Source organism: Limulus polyphemus, unplaced genomic scaffold (assembly GCF_000517525.1).
Source record: "Limulus polyphemus unplaced genomic scaffold, Limulus_polyphemus-2.1.2 Scaffold3792, whole genome shotgun sequence".
NCBI lineage: Eukaryota > Metazoa > Arthropoda > Merostomata > Xiphosura > Limulidae > Limulus > Limulus polyphemus.
In genome coordinates, this window is record NW_013669402.1 from 57,583 (window position 1) to 76,889 (window position 19,307).

The window sequence follows — 19,307 nt, forward strand, 5'->3', positions numbered from 1 at the left end:
GTGTGTGTGTGTGTGTGTGTGTGTGTGTGTGTGTGTGTGTGTGTGTGTGTGTCAGTCATTATGGACTGGAAGATGAACTTAAAAAAAAAAAAGACCCAAAACTCAAGCGCTTTTGTATAGTTCACTAGCCTTCATTTTCAGGTCTTTTTTTTATACTCATTACACCTTTTGTGCGATCCTGTGTGCTAACTTTTATCAGAATCAAACTGCAAAATATTTAGTTAAGTTTAACAATCCAAGGTCTTTACTAAAATATCAAAATGCTTAGTTTATGACTACTCCAAATTTTTCAGAACTTACATTTGACAGAGTACTATCATTATTGACTTAATAATTTAATCTTCCAAGGCCTTTATCAGAATATTTAAAGTATAGCTTATTTTATAACTACTTCAAATTTTTCAGATAGTTCAAAATTTATATTATCTTTTTTTTTATCAATCAATTGAATATCTAAATTTAGCAAATAAATATTTAATTTCTTAGTTGTTCTTTTCTAGTATTTTAATGGAAAAAACAAAAAAAGTCACATCTTAAAGTATTAAACATTTACTTATGTTAAATAACATGTTCCATACCACAACAAACTAGGAACTGCAGTTTCAAAACACAATCTCTCATTATGTCATTTTTTGGATAGCTCAAAGTCGAGAATTATGAAAACTAGGTTTTTAATACAAATGTATTCTGATAACATTTGAAAGACTAAAATATAGAAAAACTACAAATGTTACAGAATAAAATATCGTGGGGTTTGCCTCATATTTAAATTTACACACAAACTAAATGTCCTCAGCTCAGTTAATTACCAGTACTTGCATAAACTCAAAAAAGTATTTACTTTAAAAAATGAGTAAGTGTTATTACTATTCATACAAATCAAGAGATATTACAATATCTTACTTAGAGAGAATAACAATCCTATACACTTAAGCCAAATCTTCCAACTATACTTAATACAATATTTATATCATTATTATTACTGACCACAATACAGAGCTCCTCATTAAATAACTTTCTGTAACAGGGCTAGTGAGTTACAATTCCTTTATTAGTTTTGTAAAGACTAACATTATTTTCTGCCATCTGATCATATAATAAACTAATCTTTTATGAGATTAATCCCACAGAACTAGGAATATAACAAAAATGATTTAATCTCACCATCAAATTTTTGTTTCAAGAAGGAAATTCCCATTTCAGCTGGAATGCTATCAAAACCACATGCTCCAATGACATAGATGCCAGCTTCCTTTGCTTCCTCAAAGTATTTTAGTTGCATTTTTTCCAAGTACTAATGAAAAAAAAATCATAACTTCAGACAAGTGACCAAACAAAATAAATCTTATGATTTCAAACACTCGCAAATCTCCATTAGTTGTTAAGTTCCATCTTTCCCATAATAGTATTTCAGGATTTAATTCACTTCCAGACCTCCTATCCCTAAAAATGAAATATTTTAAGAATGCTTTAAAGAAAAAGCTGTCAGACAAGGTTGATTTAATTTGGATATGGTCAAAATATTAACCTTCACTAGAGCTGGGTGATTTAACTCAATTACCTTTATGCATTGATTAAATGGGTTAATGCCATTAAAATAATCATGCTTCTGACTATCAATGTTTAATTATTCCAACTATCTAGAACTCAAAATTACAATCATGTCTAATAATTTCATGAAAGTAATCAACTCAAGTATTTCACAATAACAAGGTCAATAAATTGATACTTACAACTTTTAAATGCTATATTAATTTTATTAAAATAACAAAACAAAGATGAAATTATAAATTTGCTTCTACAATATACTTTAACATACAGAATAATATAAAAACGCTCCATGATCAATACATATAAACAGGCCGTGACTACAATATAGCCTTCATGAGACTTAGAGAAAATTGTTTTTGAAATAACTCCACTGACCCTGGATAAAAAAAAATAATAATAACCCTGAACACTTTACATCTTTTCTTTAAAAATATATCCAGAGAACATAGCCACATTTTTATGTTTATCAATAAACATTTTTACCCATTATTTATGTATTTTCACGAAATTTGGCAAACTTTCAATAAACATTCAGTCTTTTGCACAGTAAAAATCAATTTCTAATGAAGTATTTCTGCTAAAAATTAATGATTCAATAAAGGAAGATGAATATTGAGCAATACGTGTCTTCATTTCTTTTCTCAAAAACATTACATGTAAAGAATTGGAAACAGCACTGTCAAGTGTGAAATACTTAAATAAGACAATGTTAGTAATATGGATAATAAATTACAGACAAAACTGTCAAACTTTGTAACGAACCATTGGTAAAACTTCTGTATTTAGATATATATGTGGCATAAATATCTAGAAAACTGCTTGGAAAACTTGGGTTCATTTTATCTTGTGGATAATATTAATTTATTAAAAGTACATAATTGTATGTACAATTCAAAAAGTAGTTTCCTTTCACTACATCTTAAGAGTGTAGAAGCTTAGTAATGCCTACATACTACTGAGAAAGAATATAAAAATATTACAATCTATATATATTATTTACTTTAATAATTTCAATATTTTATTAACTTGAGTTTTGGTAGTTTATATTAAAAACATATGGCATGTCCTAATTGACAATAATTCAATAATAAACTCTTAAGTGTTATTAAGAAGAGGATTTGACTTGGTGCCTATAAATCAATCACAATATTTTCCTTGTGTAATTTAAAAGAAAGTCTATTCGGGCAACTGTATTAGAAACAAACACTTCAGCCTATTATAACTCATGGGGCTTATGGTATATAAATATGCTATAAAAAGGAAATGTACAACACATTTGTTAAAAGATCAGATATGAAACTAAAAACTGAGTAACAATTCTTGATTTGACAGAATTGCATGAACTATTCTGAGAAAAGTGTACAATGCAGTGTAATAAAATTCAACAACAGAATAAGCTTGAAAAATCCTACATTGCAACCCTAATTTTTCCACAATAAACAATTTGACTTAATGTGCAATGATTAAAAATAAGGATAGAGAATCAAATACATGTGTATTTAACATTTTGCTAATTAAAAATAATTAACTGGCACATTTTACACTACAATATTATAGCATACAAAATAATGACTAATTTTATACTCAAAACCTTAATCTCCTCTACCTGTAACAAGTGAAATGGCACACATTAGATTTACTATTCTTTTCTACAGTAAAGATGTACCTAAAGTGTGCACATGTTTGGTTGTCTAAATACAATTGTTTACATTCTGTTCAACACCATGTGATTATTTATGCTCATATAAAATCAAACTTCATCTTCAAAACTGTATGAAACTTGTGTTAAATTGTATCTACTAGCAATCTCTACTCAGATATATTTGGTATTTTTCCCCCCATTATAAATGTCTCAATGTACATCATTTAAATGGTGCTCTTCTGAGGGTACTTGGATATTTTAAAATAACTTTTTATATCTAGTTAAAAAATTTTATAACCTTAAAAAAAAAGATTTTAAAAACAAGAATAGTTCCAGCCATAGGCCTGTATTAAATGCCAGTTAACCTTTTCACAATGGGCTCAGTATAATATACACGACTTCGTATACACGTTTGCACACCAGATCTTTATATTATAACTTATAATTCAGTATGAGAGTCTTCAAAAATTTGGTACACCTTTAGTAAACATTACAAGTCTTTTGTACACAAAAAATCAAATTTTTAATGAAGTATTTTTTACTAAAGATTTGTCTGTGAATATATAAAGTCTGTTCCGTTACTAGTCCGAGTGGAAGTGATTTTCATGTTATGATTAAAAATATTATTCTTCATCCAAAAAATCTTAAATTTCTTGTGTAATTATTAAAACTTCCTAAATACATTTCAAACATTTGTTTTCAGTAAAACTATCTTATCAATTATTTAATGATATACTTGAGTCTTTAGCCTGTAGACAAATCCTAAAAAGTATAATGAAAAGACAAATTGTAAAATTAGAAATAACACCAGCTATGCCTTTTTTTGGTTATTATTGGTAACGAAGTTTCAAAGTACTTCTCCTACGAGTTTGAACTCCTAAACATTTCACATTTATTTTACTGCCAACGACTAAAGTAGAACCCCGCTGAAAATAAACCAATAAATTGCCCTTGTACCATTAGACTATTTACGTGACACCCTCGTAATACAATACTACTGAAAGCAACAAAGCACATACGAAAAAATAGTAGATTCGACCTCTGTGCCGAGAACAGGATATCTTATGTATCAGGTTATACATGCTAAAAGGTTTTCTTGGAAAATTCAGAGTAATCACACTCCACTTACAATCAGTGAAAACGTTTATGCCAACAACAGGATGTGTAATTTATCGGCTTATGTATGTATCCTACAGTGTTCACAACAAGACTTTTCCAGAGTAACAACACTGCACTTTGAACCTGTCAAAACATTTATGTTGGTTCAGTGCTAATACAATAAACATTGCAATTCTTTGAATATTGGTAATCCTTTTGAGGTGTTTGGAATTTAGCAGCATAGGTGTATAAAGATGTTATTTGAGTACATCCTTATAAAATCCTATTTTTCTTTTCAGCACTTATTCATCAACCAATAAAAACTTTAGTTTTAATACTACTTATCACACTCATTCAGTTCTTCGGAAAATATTCTTGCTTGAGTTGTCACTGACTTACCTTGAAATAATAAATACTTTTACATTTATGTTATCCACACACACACACACAGAATCAAGGTATATTTCATTAAACCCAAGACATCTGTAACTTGCTTGGGTTTATAAATAAAGAATATCCGTGTTAAAATAAATTTCTCCATTCAGAGCAACAACTTGGTCATCACCATTCAACAGTCTTGTCAAAATTATTTATTTTCTCTTCCAAGCTCTTTACAAACAACTGTCAGAATCATGTGAAGCACAACTTGTTCTTTCTGTTGGTTATAAACAGACCCTTAAGAAAAGTTGGTGGAACTAAACAAGATGTTTGGAAAGAATGGTGTAGGAGGAGAAGTCACTAGTTGATTTGCTAGATACAATGATATATCAGCAAATCAAAGTGGTGGGAGGTTTTAAATTTATATTCCAGCTTACCAGAATCTAAAATTCATGTTTATAATTGTTAACCACTCGTAGACATATATACAGTAGGCGTAAAAAAATATAAACTGAGCAACAAGACATGAGGAGGTGCTATGTGAAACACAAATAAATATTCAGCTTTATATTTATATTTTCTCTTGAATTAAGAAATTAAAACATACATAATATCAAAATTTGAGATATAAGCAACATTTTGATGCCAATTTCATTGAAATAATATAATAATAATAATATAGTTACTTAAAGTTTTGAAAATTTAATTATATAAAACCTTTCTGATGATTAATGTTTGTTTTATAGTTGAAAAATGTTTAAAATAAGTACTTGCAAACTAATTTACTTTCTGTTAATGAAGGAAATACTCCATTAACCCTTTTGCAATGGATGGGTCTAACTGTGCATGACGTGGTCTTTTTGCAATTTTAATAATTGTAATAAAGTTTATTAACTTATAAAATTTTGAAAATTGTATGAAATAAGTTTATTTTCAGCTTATGGGTTACTTTCTGACTTTTCAAAGCCCTTCTTCCAAAGATTTTTGAAATAAATTTTATACATTAATTCTAACTACTTGAACAATTTTAATTTAAATACTTTAGATCAATATTGTATTGTTTTCAAACATTTATTTAGTGTAATTCATTAAAATTTAGTTCTGTACAGACCTGGGGAGTTTTGCCTGTAAACAATGTACTTGTACATTTTTTCTTTAATTTTTTTTTTCTGCCCATCCCAAAGAATAACTTTTTGCTAAGAACCTATTTCTTCAGTTTAAATGTTTCCTTTTTTTTTTTTGCTTAGTTTTTGTACAGACCTCGGTTGCAACCCTATTGTAATGCCATAAAGTAGTTTGATCATTTACTAATAAAACATCCTTGAAAACAGTTATAATGAGAGTTTAAATATGACTGGATTGGGGAAGGATTACTTTACACACCATAGTAGCTACAGTTTCTAATCCATGTGAACATTCTTGAGTTTTATATTGCATCTGTTTGAAAACCACAGAAATTTCGTAGGATTAGAAGACAAACTTCAGATCAGTTTGGCAAGTATGGTAGACAAAGAAAATAAATTCCAATGATTCAAATTGGTATTTATTGAATACTTTTACATTTATGTTATCCAAACACAAATTGGCTAAATGGCGACTTGACACTATATAATTGAATCATAATATGTCTTAAGTAAGAGCATCAGTGTTATCAGTGATTGTAAAACATGTTTTCATTGTTCGATTTACACAAGTCATTTGGGGTATTTATTGCATATTTTGAAAACAAACAAAATGTCAACCACGTGTTTATTTCAACATTAGTAATTTGTCACATAGTAAATGTTTTTATTATCTTTGAATAAAATTTATGGCAAATTTTTTTCCAGTTGTGTTTTAACCAGCTCATGAATGTAATCAATTAATGAGCCTTTGGAATAATTGATTAGCAAATTTCACAAACTCACTCAGCTTTGTTCTTCACCCATATATGGAAAAAAAAAGTTAAAGTTTTGAGAAAAGAACAAGCACTGCATGAATATGCAAAGAATGTATAACAAATTTGAATCAAGCTTATTTTCATTATTTGCAAATACAGGTCACTTCCTATTATGAATCTATACAGGAGCCTTTCTCAATGTTAATGTCAAAAGTAAAACGCCATGTTAATACTGCAAGAACATACACTACAATATTTATGATATAGTAAGATCTAACAATATTCTAAAACAACAAACCTGTGGTTCTCCACTGACATCCAGATGATGTGTTCCACTTGCCACACATGCTTTTACCACTGGTTCTCCATAAAAGCGGTACTGATCAAATACAGAAATAAATATATTGCAACAAAGACAAGCACATATATATTCAACAGTCAAATTATATATGTATGTGGTCACCTTACAAGCAGAAAAAACTGATCAAATAATACAGAAACATACTAGATATATAGCAATGACCAAAAAAATTTTTAATCTTCAAACAATTAGCATCTACCTAATACAAGAAAAAAAATTTAATGCAGCTACAGTATTATAAAGCAAAATGAAGAAACAGTTAGTGTTTGAAGATTATTTAGCTCAAACATTTACTACATATTTCTGTTACATCAATTTTAGCCATTTCTTTACATCATAACAAGATTTTATACCTTACCAAAATACTTGTGCATAAAACTGAACCTTGTTGGCACACAAGACAGTTTAAAAATTACATAATATATAGTCTATGTTTTGCTATTTTAACTAAAGAGAAATTTCCATTCTATATAAAGACTATTCACTAAACTAAAAACAATAAAATATTTAAAGCTTAAGGGAAATGTTTACTATTGCTATAAAAGATAAGGTTAGCTCCAAACTGTGCACATGCTTGCTAAACTAAACACTACACACAAAACAAGTCAGTTTTTAAAACTGGAAATTATAGACCAGTTGGTCTTAAATCTGTAATGGGAAAAATTAAGTCTGGTAAAATAAGTTCTATAAAATCACTTAAAACACTTTTTAGGACAATAACTTACCTGGACAAAGGAAAGGGGCATGAACTTGGTGTACTTAAAATTTTAGCTAAGAAAATATCAGTAATGATTGGGGAAAGACGCAGTTAAATGGATTATGTAGTAAATGGATGATAGAAAGCAAAGTTATTAATGGAGTTCAAACTGCACACCCTTAATACTGGTAGTGCCTCACGAATATTTGGGCCTTTTTCTTATTTACATTAATGATATTGATAGGGACATAATTAGAAAGATTTGGTGATGACACTGAACTCTTGGGTATTTCTAACTGTACCGATAATGTTGAGATATTACAAAATAACTGGCATGATGGACAAACGATCTTTAATAGTAACAAGTAATGTATGTAGGTTATAATTTGAATCATATTTAATATACATTGGAATAAACAGTTTGACTTAGTACAATCTTACACATGGGTGAATAACTCACTCAAGCCATCAAAGCAGTGTTCTGTTACTAGTAATAAAAATAATAAAATTTAAGGGTGTATTTATATACATTAATTAGAAGTCAAAATGAGGTATCTATACAAATTACAAGATAGGCCTCACTTGGAATATGTGCAGTTTTGGTCTCATTATCTAAGAAAAAATATTGACTTATTGGAAAGGGTTTAGAGAAAGTCCACTACAATTTCAGAGATGAAGGGGTTATCTTAAAGACAGTTTACAATCTCTACTTTTCTCTTCAGAAAAGGGTAAGAGGTGATCTTATTGAAGTTTACAAGATAATCCAGGGGATTGACAAAATAAAAGCCCCTTACTTACAACTGAATTAAGGCTCAGGTTTCTCAACTTACAAGAAACATGCCTTAAAGTTTTAATTTGAAATGCAGTTTTATTATTTAGAATTGATTTTGAAATAATTACCACAGATACTAATTATGATACATCATACGTAGCCAAAAGGAGATGCTTTCTATATGTATAATGCCCTCACTCTACCTTATCAATGTGGAATTCTAGCTGTAGTGTGAGAGGAGGTCAGTATGTTTTGGAAGTTAACATTTTCTTAAATTGAAAATGTATTTCCAATAATGTTTACCTTCTGTCACACTCTCCTGCCATTCCTCCCCACTAAGATCTGGTGTTAGAGACTGTGGATTGCATCAAACTTGAAAAAGTGATTACAGTACCAGGATAGTAGGTGGAGTGTCATGAGACAAATATTGCCAAGGGCAATAAAGTGGAGTATGAAAGACTGTAGCAAGCGAGAAAAAAAAATCAGACTAATGCTTAGATGTGCAAAGGAAGAAATCCTGGTGGTTGGGTAGTAGCTGTTGTGTGAGAGGAGGTAAGTATTGGAAATACATTTTCAATTTAAGAAAATGTTAAACACAGATCATGGATGTGTCAATAGAAGATTGATAACCTAGTGGGGGAACAGCACTACATCAGAACAGGTATGCTCTTCACCAAGAACTTAATTCATGTACTATGGGTGGAACTTTACAACGAGAAGATAAGCAACCCCAAAGTGGATAGACCTTCTCAACCTGAAGAAGTCCAAATGGCAACACCCCAGGCTTAGAATGACAGGATCTTGTATCCCTTACTCAATCTGAGGAAACAGAACCAACCTGGTCTGGAATTATGAACACTCATCCTCATTCTCCAACTGTGTAGGCGAGATAAATTCCATTTGTCTTTGGAATTATGGGGAGGACATGGAATAAACTGTACTCAATCAAGGACCCATGATTGGACCATTTGTGTGTTCAAAATTATAAGGAGACAGTGGACCCTCTTACACGAACAATGTACTGAACCAATATTGATCAAAAAGAAGGGACACACTTAACCCAACCAGATAACCAAACATCAAATCTGAACTGGTATTATGAGTAGGCTCCTGTGTAGGTTGGTCACCTCCTACAGACATCTTGGAAAGAAAAGCCAGGGACCCGGGTAGTAGGGCCTCCAACTTTGCCCTCTTGTTCAAGAGTGGAGGAATTTCACTTAACACTCTGGAGGATAAGCCCCTGCTCACCACCCCATCAGGTGTGGTAAAGACTCCCTAGCTCCACTAGTAGAATCTGGGGTGGGAGGTGGGGGTAATGTGCTATGGGGAGTCCTGAGAAACAGGTGAACCAAGTTCTCAATTTTTAAAAGCAAACCAATCCAATGATCAGCAGAGATGGGCAGGATCCCCTTATGCTTTACTCATGATAGACAATGAGTCGCAGTCAGCAGAGTACAGTAATACAACCCAATCAGCCTCTAGGTGGTCTTATGGAACACCTCATTTCTATAGAGTCTTTTCAACCTAGATAAAGTATATTGCATTATTGGTTGCTAGTGTGGAATTGGTCTGATAAAAGCACACCTGCCTGGGCAACATTTGTCATAGAGTGGGATTCTGTGAAAATGAGGTCAGGGACCCTGAAAGGAAAAGAATAGACAAGCGTGGCAATGAAAATACTCACCCCTCTGTATAATCTAGCAGAAATGGTTAAGTTAGCTATAGGGGGTAATCAAACACCCCCAGATTAAGATACTGCCAGATCATACAAATAATGTGAGATAAAAGTATTGGGAGAGGTCCACATATCAGCCCACACAATGCCCTCCAGCAAGAAATTCAATCAGGCTGCTAAGGACATAGAAATGTGACTAATCTGATTAGAAGTAAACTTCAGAAGATTCCTTGCCTTCAAAGAGAGCCCAGAATAATTGATACAGAACAATTTCATACCCCCTCATCAATGTAACTGGGGATAAATCCTGGAAAACTGAATGATGCCAATGAATAAACAGTTGTTGTCTAGCATCTCTAAAGGCATTAGTGCAGGCAAAAAAAACTTTCAAGACCCTGGACAAACGATCGAAATCTGATCGGTCATAGAAGTAAGAAATAGTGATCAGATGAACTGGTGAAAAGGATTTATCCTCTTCCCTGGCTGACAGTGTCTTAAGGAAGAAGAACCAGTGTGAGGACATAGGTAGAATGGTAAAGCATCCCGTGTACAATCATCCCAAACCACTCCGACAAAAGATGTCCAAGTCAGCTAAAACTAAAAATAAACCTTCAGGTAAAGGTGATACATTGCATATGAGGCTGAGGTCACAAACAGGTACTGGAAAAGGGCACGTAATGCAAACTAAATATAACAGTTACGTAATTTGAATGGTTGTTTGGGACAAAGGACCCAAAGCAACTTGAGGAAGCTAGAGAGTGCTGGGGACTCAAAGAAATCTTGTCTCGAGTATTGAATGGTAGACAATACAAAACCCTTGCCAAAGAGCTAGGTCAAAAAACGAGTTATGGTTGGCACTTCGAAACAACATTGCCGATGTGTGTGCCATTTCCACTGATAAATGTCCATCACAGGACTAAGTAAAGACTGATACAGATATGTGGCAACCCTAGAAATTAAATGATGATGCCGTGCAAAGGACTGCATAACTTCCATGCCTGAAGTTTGAGATTCTGGATAGCAGGGTATACCATCTCTGCATCCTCAGAGATGGCCAAAGAGTAAGTGGAAGAGGTGGGCACTCCTGAAGGTACCACAAAAACCAGAGTGTAGCTGCCATTGCGGTGCTATCAACAGGACCCAATAATGGGTTAGAACACATCATAGTTAGTACCTCAGTTAACATATGAATTGGAGGGAAGTGGTAGAGTTGTTATCTCATCGCATCCTGAAGGAATGCATCCACTGCCAAAACCTTAAGATGAGGTACTGGAGACCAAATTGCCAGTAGTTGAGTGTTTTAATGAATGGCTAACTCACCAATCAGTGTTACAAAATGAGAGCCAATCCAACAGAAAACTTTCCAATGCAGCATCTATTCTGTTGGAAGAATCTGTTTGGGTCGAGACAATTGATCTGTTACCGCAGTCATCACACGTGGAACATAGCAAGTTAGTAGGATTTGATAGGAGTGGTCAAAAGAAAGGAGATCCAAGGTTCGAAAACAAGAAGCCCTGGAACAAGTGCCTCCTTGACAGCAAAAGCAAGACACCAACATCGAATTGTCGGAGTAATACCTGACAATTTTCCCCTTAATAAGCCCAGACCATGAGGCAGTGCCTTTTGAAGAGTAAGAAGGACTAATACATTATGTAGGTAAGCCTCATCATCCATGAGTAGACCCTGGAATTACTGACTGTTGGGATATGCATACCATCCCTGAAGCAAAGCAATCGTGAAGAGAAGGATCTCTGGACGAGGTGGCAGCAGAGGTCATAAAAAAATTGACAAGTTGTTTTACTAAAGTGGAAAAATGAATACAGCTCCTGCTGCATTAACAGTAGTAAGATAATTAATGAGCACATTCTTGTAGCTATCTGCAGTTCTGCACATTTCACATAGTAGAGCTGTAAAAATAACCACTAACTGCCAGAAATTTCTGTTGGTGTACTTGTGTATGCTCCAATTTTGTGTAAAAAATAAAAGTTGAAATGTCATTATTTCTATTTATTATGACTAAATCTATTGATTTAATTTGCTAAATTAGTCCTGTGCCAAATTTCACATTTTGAAATAATAATTCATAATTTGTTTTGTTAAATCACAAAATGTTACTACTGCACTTTGTAAAATATTTAAAATTACTCCTGCAGACAATTCTGCCAGTAATTACTCCTTACAATAAAATAATAATCTGGAGCACTGACTGGAAACAACAAAATCTATAATCAGCATAACACAAAACTATTATACTTTGTAAAAAAACAACCAGCAACAAAATACTGCAACGGGATATGGATTTGCTCCATTCTAAAATACAAATTTATGATAATGTGATACTAAAAATATATAAATTAAACCATCGTAATAAATTATTTTTTTTTCATATTTCAGCAATTTGTAATTGAATTACAACTTTCACTGCAAGGTAGAATTTCCTAAGTTAAATTTTCCTTTGACTTTATAAATAACAACTAAACATAAATTTTTCTTGTCTCACATCATTTCAGGTTTGTTTTTATTCTATCTAATCAAATGGTCATGATGCCTGATTAATGTTAAATTTGTATTTATTTTGTGAATATTTCACTATTAAATCATTAGTGGACACCAGAGGTTGCATTAGCAAAAAAGAATATAAAATACAAACTTTTTACTTTGACTAAGTACATGTTTGCCTAATAAAGTGAGTTATGGTTAATTCCTTTGGTTATTTACCAAGCATTTGAGTAACTGGATAGTTAGATACAACACTTAAAGCTCAAACACTGTCATAAACATACTTACAAACATTTAAAACAATACTGAGTCATGTGGACTAACATGTCTGGAAAAATTTACACAGTATTGTTGCAACAGGTGACTGATGAGCGAATATATCTTCCATTGATTCTAAATGTTTAACAATGCATTAGTTGATCATATACAACTTTGAGATATCCAGTACCCACACATCTTTGTCCACATGCATGGTATTTGGATATTTAGGTACTATGCACTGTTGGCATTTTCACTTAATCTGAAATAACATTATCAAAAATTAACCATTTCAATAAAATATACAATATAATAAGTGTTATGGTTGAAAATGCAGTTTTATAAAGCACGTGTTTAAAAAAAAAACTTCTTTTCAAAAGGTAGCATGACCATCTTGTTGGATGCCATACAGAAAGTACATCAAGTCAAAGTTTTTAAAACTGGGAGCTTTCTTCACAGTAGTTTTTCATACTAAAATGACATAAGAGGGTTAAGAAGTACATCTATTAGAATGATATGCACTAAATTATTGTCTTTATAAACTCTAATCTAGATTTCATAGCAACTTAGGATACATTGTGTCAATTTGTGATAATAAAACTCAAACTATTTTTCAGTGAATATTTTATCATTAGAATTATGACTAATGACAAACAAAACTTACTTTTATTCATAATTTAACATCCTTGTACATAAATGTGTCACTTAAAATTTGAAAATTTAATCAATGTTACAGAATAAAACAGCTTTCGTTTAGATAAAGATTAAAATTATTAGAATTTTTCACACATGAACAAAAGTGACACTACATTAAAAATACTTACTGGTCCTACAGTATTAAGAACGAGTCGAGTTTGTTTGCACATTTCATACACAGAATCTTCATCTTTTACATCCACTTGAATTACACTCACTCCATCCAAAGATCCTTCTGGATACAAATTGTAATTTACACTCTGAACACACTTCATAATTTTTCCAGCCATTTATAAAATTCTGATAAAAAAATGTATGTTAAAAATTTTAATGAAAGCTTTATTAAAATAATTCTTTAAAAGAGAAAGTCAGTGCATGACATTCCATCAACATTTGACTTCTAAAATTAAAATGCAGAAATCCTTGACTCTTATTCAGAACCATAAATGTTATTGAATATTATAATTTACTTTCAAAACACTTTTTTGTGCATGCTATGACCAAGTTTTGATAGCTTACATTTAATATCTTTCTTAAGTTACTTGGAATGCCAAACATACATTTTCCAATGTTCAGTGAAGGTACATTAGATATTAATTTCAAGCTTATAATATTTTTATAAGAATGTTTAAAATTTGTTGTTTTTGGTTGTCTTACTCACTATAATGAACCAATAATTATTGTTGTAATGTGTTCTATCATTGGGCTGAATCACTTGACAAAAATAACGTCACCATTCAAAGTTAAACTAATTCACTTCTTCAAAAACATTTATAACAAGCTACATTCACTTAGACTACAAGTTAGAAGCCTAATTTCTCAAATATTTCAATAGAAACTCTGAAACTAATGTATGCCTAATTTATAAACTTTCTTACCAATCAATCAATAATAAACACTGACTAACTCACCAAGTAACAATCACAAAGGTACTAACTCACACTGAATTAAATCACTCATTGAATACTCATTGCTGAATACTTCATCAATTCTGGAATTTATATTGTAACCTTATCTCTAGTTTTAAAGAGTACAGGAAATTTTTAGTGAACAAGCCATGTAAGCTATGGCACCAATCACATGCAAGAACACTATAGCTTCAGTTATAGAACTTTTGTACAATGGTAAGCGGTCTTGATGCAAGAGATTGATATAACACTTACATCCTGCCTCAAATGCAACTACTTCCAATATACTTGGATGTAGTTTCACATCTTCCAATGTCATATCTAGACTTCATTTTTATTATTTGTTGTGTTTATGGCCCTAATGATAACTATTACTCTTCAGATCCACAAGAGTCCTTCCAATCATTAATCCATCAGTAAAGGACTGAGTTTTTGATCCTACTACATCCCAATCACTAGATGCAAGTTTATTCCTAATAACTTTTGGTATGAGTATTTCACTTCTTGGTAGCACAATAACTGACCTCCTTATCTTCACTGGAAATTCAACCTCTGTTGTAGTAATTGTCATGAAGTGCACAGGAATTCTTGGTCATAGATTGTGAAGCTAACCTAACCTATCACCCATGTCTCCACATGAAATCAGTTCCCAAAATGCACTCTTCCTCAATGTCAGTTACCTACATTTCATGAGGTGTAGAGAAGCTTGTAACAGTAAGGGTAACTTCTAATTATCTTCTTTTTGGAAATTATGTCCACTTAATGTTGAAATCAATCTGTTTTGTTCATCTCTAGTGACAATTTCACTAACAAATTGGATCAAACTATTGTAACTGTAGAACTTGTGTCAATCAACATATTGCAAAGCTTCCTATCAATATACCCATTGACTTTCAGATTGATTTCTTTAAGTAATGAACTTACGACACTTTGGACAGATGAAGTATTCTCAACTGAACTATATCTGACACATCTAGCAAGTCCTGTTTTTCTCTTGTCTGGTTAGCTTTCTGTTGTTCTAGTTTGGCTCCAAAACTTATCCTTAAGGTATTGTCTTTTGGTTTATCTTCAGCTGTTGATTACTCGTATTCAATTTAACATCCACATTTCCCTCGTTTTTAACAGCTTTTTTTTCTGACATTCTTTGGGATATTTTTATTCCACACAGGCTTTTGTCTGCAATTCCTGATAACCTAATTATCTTGTGGTTTACTTCCTCTACTCTATGTAACAAGTTGTCTAACTAATACATTCAGTTATTCTAGACTATCATCAAGAAGAGTTGATGTTTCAGTACAACAGGATATGATGATACTGCAATTTGTTTTTAATTTTAGTCTGCAACTAAAATGGATTCAAGTTCCATAACCCACTGGTTTTCTTTAAAATGTGGGCACCTACTTTGTTCAACCTAATTCTTATATCCTCATATGTTTTTGTATCTATAAATTGGTGAAGTACCAACAAATTCATTTCACATGGCATATCTAGGTAAGATAATTGGACAAGCTTTTCTAAATCTTCTACAATTTTGGATAAGGTCTTCTTTCCTCCATATCCTGCTCCAAAATTTTTGTTTGGATGCTTCCTTCTTATGAAATCACTCTGATCCTGTTGGATAAGACAGCTACCAATGCTTGATAGTTATTATTAAAGCTAGTTATTTTAATTGGGGCAGCAAGACAAATAGTTTGTTATTCATTATTCCATCCATTCCTTCCAGAAATGATTTCAAACTTAGCCTGATATGGCATCCTTGGTATCTTTCCATCATGGTCTATTGGTTTCTCAAATGGATGATAATGTTGAAATAGCAAGTATAATTTTCGTATTGTCCTGGTTGGAGTAGTTATGAAAGGTCATGCAGTCACAGATGGTACAATAGCAGTGGTAACACATATGGAATAATAGGTTCTATTCCACATTCAGTAGTGGTAAATTTAGGTTGAAATTCTTGGGTGGATGCAGAAAGATATTATCTGGTCTTTGAAACTAACAAATTATTTTCCCAAATGTTTTATTCTGTCACTGATGTCCATTTCTACCTCACTGATCTTGCTGTTAATCTTCCTGCATATTTTAATATCTTTATGTACTTCAAGTTTGTCATTACAGCCTTTCTGTACTTCTCCAGTCTTATCACAATTCCTGTAAACTTTTCCAACAGTGTTGTCAATCTAGTCTGAAATCATATTTGTTTTGTTCTTAGTTCTATAAATATTATGTCTTTCTTTTAATTCTTAAATTCAGGTCTCTTCTTAGTCTTAATTTTCTGGCTCATTCTTCTAATTCTCAATGTTTCTTTCTTTTAATTTTTTCCTTCATTAAACCATTTCATCACCACAACAAAGTTTGATCCCACTATCAGTTTTCACATCTCAAAAGTTCAAGTTTAGTCAAAGTATTCTATTTTCACCAAAATAATCTTACTTCTGACAACAATGTTGTAATGTGTTCTATTATAGGGCTGGTTCTTTCAGATTACTTAGTAAAAATAAGGCTGAGAAAAGTCCACGTAACAATAACGAATTAAATTTATTTCTTCAATAACATTTGCTATAGGCTATGTTAATTTGCAAGTCTAAATTCACAAACTGCATTTCAAGACAAACTAATGTATTCCTAACTTACTTCAAGAGTTTCTTTGCCAAGTGATCAATAAACACACTAACTCACTGAGTAAATGAATCATAGAGGCACCAACACTCACTGTCCAACTCACTAACTAGCAATTAAACTGAACCACTCATTGAATACAAAATTAATACATTACATACTTCACTGACTAGTATCTATATTGTAACCTCACTCCTACATTGTACAGGAAATATGAAGCAATGACTAGCTACCTCTAGTAAACAAACATTAAATGTATGTCTTAACATTATACAATTTTAAGAATACGTAACAATGATTTAGAATATTTAAAAACCTTCGTAAGTAGTGGAATTTCTATAATTCAGTGACAAGTAGTGAATCAAATTATAGCTTTAGTTTCATATTTATTTTTAGTATTTTAAACGGCTTCTACACTAAATAATCCCAAAGAATAAAGTAGTAACACCAGTGTTACAAATGCTATACAAGTGTAGTTCCACTTTAGTGAGTAAAAGAAATGTAAAACACACACAAACTCACTCAACTACTATCAAGTGTGGTGTTGTCCTTCTGAGTTGCCTTTGTCCAGAGTTACTGATAAGGAGTCAAATTCCTTAAAGCCTGTACAACTTATAACTCTGTGACAGTGTTAAACTTAAACTGAATCATGAATGATGTATTGGGCTTCATCTTTATTTTCAGTATTTAATGAACTTATTAAAAACGTACACACTTTAATATTTTTAAAACTATAAAGTCTGATTAGAAAACTTTCTATATTTCTTTCATTAATAGTGACACTGTGTGTTAGTTCCCAATTCCGTCACTACTACTACTAGTCTCTACACACTTAATAAGTTCTTAATCATCAACTGATCAAGTTAATCTTACAAGTTAGACAAAAAAATGTATGAAAACTTAACGATAAAATACGAAACACTAAAATATAATAATAACAGCAACGTAAATGTAAATATATTAAGAAATCCAAATAGCGCTAAGCCTTACTAATTATTAAACTAGTTAGCTTTCTCTTCCATGCCAACACCCTAACTTATTACATCATTTCTGATCTGTCTGTTCTTGTCCAGCCCTACAGAATGGTATTACCCCACACATATTATAATGCAGTAGTAATGCTGAGTAATAAGCCTACGCAGTTTAAGTTACGGCAAGTACCTTCGCCAACGTTGTTCGCCGACTCAGTGAGGACATTTCTTAACTTGTCAACGTTTCGTCCTGCCACTGCCCACTTGATGTTCTCTTCTTTGTAAATTCTTGCAACTTCCTCAACAACATATTGTCCTGTTACACCAGTAGCTCCAAACACTACCAAATCAAACTCTCTTCCTTCTTTCGTAGCCATATCTACTACTTCTTCAACCGTTCAGTCAGTGTCATATGCTAACCGCTTTCACGGGTTGTTAAAAGTAATCACAAATCAACGATCACTACGCCACTATACGGTACAAACTTTAGTGGACCAATCCGAAATTCTCTAGTATATATTTGGATTTATCCGAAAGTCAGAAGTAATAAATGGAGAAATAAACGACGTGTGATGCCTCGCAGATATATTAAAATAGGATTTAGAATAAGTAGGGACTTGGCTCAGTTTTCACTAAATCATGTATAGCTATAAAAGAATCAGCTTTCATCAAGGGCAAGACTGAATATCAGATGTTTTCACTTTTTGCAATGGCTTTATCTAAGCTACGTGGGCTGTAATAAATTGCCGACCGTAGCTATTCGATGTAGTATGAGAAAACTCCTGACGCAGCTTTATCACTTCATAGCCTGTATTACTATACAGTAGCATGAGGAGGTGCCCTTGGTGATGCAAAATCAATTTCACCATTCCTGCAATAATAATGGCTGGAGACGGCTTAAATGGGTAATGAAGAAAACTTTAATATAAGCTTAACAGCCGTCTCCAGCCATTATTAGTCTCAAAGTGGGTTCCTCGTCATCGAATTTGAATTCCTGCAATAAGTTTCAGAAAGATCTGTTCCCTGTTATGTAGACTGTGCACCGGAAGACTGACGTTTTTTTTGGGGGGTGGGGGTGGGGGGGAAGAGTATTATGTTGGGACCCATGCAACAAATTTCCTCAGTGGAATTGTGGTTTCGTTTTCTTTGATCCTGTTAAACTGCAATGGCTCTATTGATCATAGACAAAACTAATTTATAATCCAGCTAATAATAAAATTATATTTGTATCTGTACTGTTACGTCTCTGTTCGTTAGTTAATTTTCCGTAAATTCGTTCCGACGAGACTTTAGCGACACAAGTCCT

General features: G+C 32.2%; 1 protein-coding gene across 2 annotated transcripts in view; it reads right to left on the minus strand.

The window, feature by feature from the left end:
* Positions 1-18,446, minus strand: part of LOC106470051 (saccharopine dehydrogenase-like oxidoreductase) — a 35,210-nt gene extending 16,764 nt beyond the window's left edge. The window contains exons 1-4 of one of the 2 annotated variants that reach the window (XM_013930575.2): positions 18,192-18,446; positions 13,635-13,741; positions 6,847-6,927; positions 1,165-1,294 (exon numbers count right to left, since the gene is read on the minus strand). In XM_013930575.2, coding sequence (XP_013786029.1) covers positions 1,165-1,294; positions 6,847-6,927; positions 13,635-13,741; positions 18,192-18,378 — 505 coding nt within the window. In that variant the 5' untranslated portion in view covers positions 18,379-18,446. The remainder of the gene's footprint in view (positions 1-1,164; positions 1,295-6,846; positions 6,928-13,634; positions 13,742-18,191) is intronic. The other variant, XM_013930576.2, reaches the window with a different exon arrangement.
* Positions 18,447-19,307: the final 861 nt, after the last annotated feature.